General features: G+C 43.3%; 1 protein-coding gene across 1 annotated transcript; it reads right to left on the bottom strand.

Moving 5' to 3' along the window:
• Positions 1-542: 542 nt before the first annotated feature.
• LOC141051412 (olfactory receptor 56A1-like) lies at positions 543-1,547 on the bottom strand. Its single transcript, XM_073548352.1, has one exon. It carries the CDS (start codon positions 1,476-1,478, stop codon positions 543-545), a length of 936 nt encoding a protein of 311 aa, XP_073404453.1. The 5' UTR covers positions 1,479-1,547.
• Positions 1,548-6,894: the final 5,347 nt, after the last annotated feature.

Raw genomic sequence — 6,894 nt, 5'->3', positions numbered from 1 at the left:
GCTATGGTCATAGTAGTATTGTGGCTTCCAGTCATGACGGAGCCCACAACACTCCGTCTGATCTATTGTTTGATGGAGGCCACCATTACCCATTTTTTTTATAATTGGGTCCATCAGGTTCTGTTGCTGTTGCCGAAACTGTCGATGAAAGCTCTGATGGCAGTGTGAACTAAGCTCTATCTGTAGACTATTCTAGACATTGCTGGTGACATTGCGGCTTTTGTTGATCTTTACATTGTTCCAGCATATTTCAATCTAGAAACTTTTTCTTAGTTTATTTAGAAAGTTGCTGATCTATAACAGATCTGTTAGAATCGGATCATCAGTGGGATTACCCAATACAATGATGCTAGTCAGTTTAACTGCAGGAAGTAAATATATCATGAAATGTCAAGTAGGAGGAGTGAAAACAAAACAGGTCCTGGTTTTAGAGAGTCACACAGTGTGCCACATGATGTGTCTCAGCCAATCATCTGTGGGGTTTTTAAAACAGCTTGATGGCAGTCTTAAACTGACCGTCAATTATTTTTTTTAATCTTAAATTAAGAATTGTTTCTTCTCATAACTATCGATCTCAACGTTTTTTTAATTTCCTCAGTCCGGAGACAAAATATGATCGGACTCATGAAATGTGGCACAAATGTGTAGAGGCAAATAAGCGAGATGTAAATGTCCACCTGTGGCTTTTGGGTTTGCTCGTAGGTATAGACGAGGAGTCTCGGGACATTGTAGGTTCCAATGACAAACCAGTGCGTCACGCAGGTGTAGAGGGCTTTATTCCAGCTCTCCGATCGTGCCGTAGAGCGGGCTTTTGTCAGTATGATGCTGTAGGAGAAGATGATGAATGATAATGGACCCAAGTGACAGGCTAAACCAATATAATAAGCTTTCAGAAGGGTTTGGGTTGCATTAAGACTTGTTGTAACGGCAACAGTTCCGATAGAACAGAAAAAGTTCCTGACATTATTGGAACCAACGTACGGAAGACAATACGCCAAATACATGACGCAAATGCCCGTCACCACGGCCACCGTGTAAAATGATACACAAATGATTATAATGCGTCTGTTACCAATGATTGAGTGATACCGGAGGGGTTTACAGATGGCGACATACCGGTCAACAGCCATTAGCATGATAATTAAAGAGTCAAGAGGATTCAGGGTATGAACAATGGTCATCTGAAGGAAACATCCTATGAAGGTCATGGATCCTGCTCCAAACCAATACTTAGCAATGATTTTTGGCAAAGTTGCGGTGTCAAACAGAAGGTCGGAGATGGCCAGGCTTGCGATTACTATGTACATTGGTTGATGTAGATGTTCTTTAAGGGAGATCAGCACGATCACAGTGACGTTTGCACATAATGAAACATTATAAACCAGGAAAATAAGAATCCCAACGCCGATGTGAAATCTCTGAGGAAGACCGGGGAATCCAACGAGGACAAACTCAGAAAACTCTGATTCATTGGCCATGGATTCTGATAAGATCTGCAAGGAATACAATGTATTGAACTTAGAGAATGTATATTATATATTGGAGTGTACCTCAAGAACGTCTTGAAGGAAAAGCAAATGTGAAGGCCCTCCAAGAACTTCATGGATTGATGGAAAAAAAGACATTTCCTAATTTATTACGACAAGTATAGAGTTTTCTACAGATAGTTTATTATATAATTCATTATGAAACACGGTAAGGTGCCTCCCTGGCAGATACAGTACGCAGTGTGAAACCTGAAGCCCAGTCCAATCTAGGGCTACCCAACATTAATGTCTGGGAGATACTGTTTGGGTGCATCTTTAAGGTGTGGGGATACAAAGGAGGGGGCATTAATATATCGGGGCACAAATATTGCTTTACAGAGGTTTTCCGATTTCGGACGACCTTTGCCCCTCTGCTGAAGTTTATTAGAAAAAATAAACTGATTCTTTTCTCCCCTTCCTCAAGTCCAGTGCTAAGTCTCTGCCGCTTCTCGGGGCTGTCTCCTCTGTTATCAGGAGGAAAGAGTAAGAGACCGGGCAAACCTTGGCACCCGGAACAGGGGGTGTGGCTAATGGACAGTGCGCGCGGAAGCAGATAATCTTAGCGGGAACAGGAAGCACGCAGCAAGGAGAGAGGTGTGTTCCGTCCCTCGAGCACCGAGATTGCGCCGGCCTGTGTCCGCGGACTCCCACCGTCACCGGCAGGGATAAGAGAGAGAAGTGCAGTGTGCCCAGTGACTATCAGAGAGCAAGGTGCCGTTCGCGCTGCATCTGTTAGTACAGTACACGTGCCGCCTAAGAGAGACTAGGGTGCCAGGATAGACGTTTGCACCCTAATTTGCCAGTTTACACTTGCCGGCCTACATTGGACCTGGACAGTGCTGCGGCCTCCACCGTCTTGGTTGCAGCAATCTATGGACTAGGGGCTCAGCGGAAGAGTATTCCATTGTTAAAGTAAAGTTGTTAACCCTCGCTCTACCTTTCGTGCCTCACTGCATCCCGCAACCTGCTCACAGTACAATCATGGTATGGTGGCATCATCATTGTATAGTGGTATCATGCCGTCACCACTGTGCACACTGGCACTTTGTGGTGTTGGGGTGGTGGTACTTATATGTTGTATTTCTGGTACCATTGGTCCCGATGCAGTGAACTTTGCGCAGTAAAAGTATCATTTTAGAATTTGCTATTTGGTAAATAAAAAATTATCTTATTTGTGTTTTTTTCTCTGTAATTTATATACTTTATTTCCATTATTTTTTTATTTTTATGGGAGCAAACATAGGTGTTTATAGACTCCACCACCACTAAGATCATGGGGGGCCAAGTTACAACACAAGCTGTAAGAACTGTAGATGAAAACAACTTAAAGGGGTTGTATTCAAAAGTATGTAATTTACAAAAAATATAGCATTAGAAGACACTCACTTAGATACATTGTCTCCTATGTAATATACAGCTCTGGCAAAAATTAAGAGACCGCCACATCAAAACCCTGTCATGGGCAGCCCAATCTCCAGACCTCAACCACATTGAAAACCTCTGGAATGTAATCAGGAGGAAGATGGATAGTCACAAGCCATCAAACAAAGAAGAGCTGCTTAAATTTTTGAGCCGGAAGCAGTGTGAGAGACTGGAGGAAAGCAGCCAAGACGCAGGAAAGCTGGGATTAACAATCATGGGGATTCCACAAAATATTGATTTCTGAACTCTTCCTGAGTTAAAACATTAATATTGTTGTTTCTAAATGATTATGAACTTGTTTTCATTGCATTATTTGAGGTCTGAAAGCACTGGGGGGTTTTCTTTTTTAATTTTAACCATTTCTCATTTTCAGAAAAAAAAAATACACAATTTAGTGCTTGGAAATTCGGAGACACGTTGTCAGAAATTTATAGACTAAAAGAACAATTTACATTTTACTCAAAAATATAAAGAGAAAAATCAGAGAAACTGAACATTTGAAAGTCGCCTATTAATTTTTGTCAGAGCTGTATATAAAGATTAAGTGGGTTTGACAAAGGAAAAGGAAGAATTCTATTGCTACTTACTATCCTGGTTGATACAGAGGGCACTGAAAAGAGGACCTTTCCCCCCATACCATCCATATTTTCTTACAGGTTATCGTCACAAAAAACTCCTTAAATTAAAATGATCCCAGATTATAAAGGTCCTGTAATCAGCTTTACGTCTATATGTGGCCTAAACAAACTAAACTCCAGACTGACACACTGTAACAATGGAGAGAAGTTTCTTCCCCTCATTGAAAATTGTCTAATCTATAGCTGTTCTGTGAAGGCCTCAGAGGTTTGTGTGAGAGCATTAGGGATCAAACAGCATCATGAAAACCAAGGAGCCCACCAGACAGGTCAGGGATAAAGTTGTCGAGAAGAGTAAAGCAGGGTTAGGTTATCAAAAATAGCCAAAGCTCTGAACCTCTCACAGAGAACTGTTCAATCCATCATCCAAAAATGGAAGGATTATGGCACAACTGCAAAGCTACCAAGACACCTAGTCGCCCACCTAACCTGACATCCGAAGCAAAAAGAGCACTAATTAGAGAAGTAGCCATGAGGCCTATGGCCCCTGGAGGAGTTGCAGAGATCCACAACTCAGGTGGGAGAATCTGTTCACCGGACAACTATTAGTCATATACTCCACAAAGCTGGCCTTTATGGAAGAGTGGCAAGAAGAAAGGCATTTTTGTGACTCCATAAGAAGTCCTGTTTGAAGTTTTAAAAAAGCCATGTAGGGGACACAGCGACCATGTGGAAGAAGGGGCTCTGGCCAGATGAAACCAAAGGAGAAATTTTTGGGCTAAATGCAAACTCTACGTGTGGTGGAAAACTAGCACTGCACAGCACCCTGAAAACACCATCCCCACTATCAAACATGGTGGTGGCAGCATCATGCTGTGGGAGACTTTTCTTCCGCAGGGGAAGGAAAGCTGGTCAGAGTTGATGGGAAGATGGATGGATGGATACAGGACACTTCTGGAAGAAAACCTGTTAAAGGCTGCAAAAGACTTGAGGTCAGGTATAGGTTGACCTTCCAGCAGGACAACAGTGCTAAACATCCTGCCCTGCCAGAGCTAAAATAGAGGGTTTAAATCAGAGCATATTCCTGTGTGTGAATGGTCCAGTCACCGTCAGACTGAAATCCCAGAGAATTTGTGACGAGACGTGAAAATTACTGATCACAGACGTCTCCAACCAATGTCACTGAGCGAGCGCGAGTGTGCAAAGAGGAAGGGGCAAAATGTCACCTCTAGATGTGGAATGCTGGAGAGACAGACCCCAAAAGACTGCAGAGAAAGGTGGAGAGACAGACCCCAAAAGACTGCAGAGAAAGGTGGGAGAGACAGACCCCAAAAGACTGCAGAGAAAGGTGAGAGAGACAGACCCAAAAAGACTGCAGAGAAAGCTTGAGAGACAGACCCCAAAAGACTGCAGAGAATGATGGAGAGACAGACCTCAAAAGACTGTAGCAAAAGGTGGACAGACAGACCCCAAAAGACTGCAGAGAAAGCTGGAGAGACAGACCCCAAAAGACTGCAGAGAAAGCTTGAGAGACAGACCCCCAAAAGACTGCAGAGAAAGATGGAGAGACAGACTCCAATAGACTGTAGCAAAAGGTGGAGAGACAGACCCCAAAAGACTGCAGAGAAAGCTGGAGAGACAGACCCCAAAAGACTGCAGAGAAAGATGGGAGAGACAGACCCCAAAAGACTGCAGAGAAAGGAGGGAGAGACAGACCCCAAAAGACTGCAGAGAAAGATGGGAGAGACAGACCCCAAAAGACTGCAGCAGGGGCTGACTCAGGGGCTGAATACAAATGAACAATGGAGTCACTTACTATCCAAATAAAATACATTTAAGTTTGTGGGTGTAACGTGAAAAAATGTGGAAAAGTTCTGGGGATATGAAGATTTTTTATAAGGCACTATATATCAGGAATAGAGGGTGCATAGCCTGTAACATACCTGCAGCCAGAAACCAGGAGGCTCTTCTATTAGGCTGCATGTAATAGACTACATCCTGGTGCAGTTTTATACACATCTGGCTCTAGATTTTCTCCTTGGAGAGTTCTTTCGTAAATCTCAAATGCTGGAAGAAACTACTGGAGAAATATGGTAATTGATCATTAATTGTACTCATCAAACTTTCACTCTGTAAGGCTGTGTGCCCACGATGCGATTTTTAAGCGTTTTTGCCGCGATTTTTGACGCAAAAACGCTGCGAAAACGTTTAAAAATCTTGTACAGAACGCCCCCCATGCATTCCTATGGCATTCCGCACATGCTGTGCTAATGCTGCGCTTTTTTCTGCAGCGGAATCGCATCGCAGAAAAAATCGCAGCATGATCATTCTTTTGTGTGGAATCGCAAAGAATTGCCGCGATTCCGCACCCATAGGAATGCATGAGAATCGCTGACTTCCCGCATGTGGCTATGCCCACCATGCGGGAAGTTAAGCGTCTCATGTGCGATTGGTACCCACGGTGTGGAGGAGAGGAGACTGTCCTCCAGGCCCTGGGTACCATACCCCTGTAAAAAAAAAGAATAAAAAATAAAAAAATCGGGGTATATTTACCTTCCGACGTCCCGCGCTGCCATCCCGGGCCTCAGCGTTCCCAGTAATGCCTTGCGGCAAGGTCCTGTGATGACGTAGTCTCGCGTGACTCTAGCGGTCTCGCGAGATCGCTATAGTAACGCGAGACCAACCTCATCACAGGTCTCGCAAGGCATTACTGGGAACGCTGAGGCCGGGATGGCAGCGCGGGACGCCGGAAGGTAAATATACCCCGATTTTTTATTTTTTTTATCATTTTTAACATCCTATCTTTTACTATTGATGCAGCATATGCGGCCTCAATAGTAAAAACCTGCTCACACCTGTCAAACACTATGTTTGACGAGTGTGACCAACCTGTCAATCACTTTCCAAGCGATGCTTCAAATCGCTTGGAAAGTGCTTGAGAAAATCGCGGCAAAATCGCGAACAGAATCGCGGTAAAATCGCGGTGAAATCGCACAGAAAAAAAACGCGCGATTTCTGGGAAGGAGTCCGGTTTTCATTGTGCGTTTTAAAACGCAACGTGGGCCCATAGCCTAAATCTGTTTTATTCCCATCCAATAGTCCCATATCTTGTATTGTTTTGTACCTAGTTGAATTTACTTGTGTATAGTGGTATTTTGTATCTAGTTCTATTTACTTGTATATAGTTATATACTTTTTATCTTCTTGGATATTTTTGTATCTCTTTGTATTTAATTCCATTCACAAAGTAGCATTATAATTTAAATTAAATTGAATCTGTCACTTGTTTTTTTGCACCCTGAGAGTAGCATGATGTGGGGGCAGATACCCTAGTTCTAGTGATGTGTCACTTTCTGGGCTTGTAGATGAGG

This window comes from Dendrobates tinctorius, unplaced genomic scaffold (genome assembly GCF_039654945.1).
Source record: "Dendrobates tinctorius isolate UK_male_01 unplaced genomic scaffold, ASM3965494v1 ptg000157l, whole genome shotgun sequence".
NCBI classification, from domain to species: Eukaryota; Metazoa; Chordata; class Amphibia; order Anura; family Dendrobatidae; genus Dendrobates; species Dendrobates tinctorius.
Note: the sequence above shows the minus strand (reverse complement) of the source record. Positions and strands in the feature narration are given on the sequence as shown.

What these genes read in the sequence shown, in the direction of transcription:
- LOC141051412 (XM_073548352.1), bottom strand. Translation starts at nt 1,478, where the DNA reads ATGGCCAATGAATCAGAGTTTTCTGAGTTTGTCCTCGTTGGATTCCCC.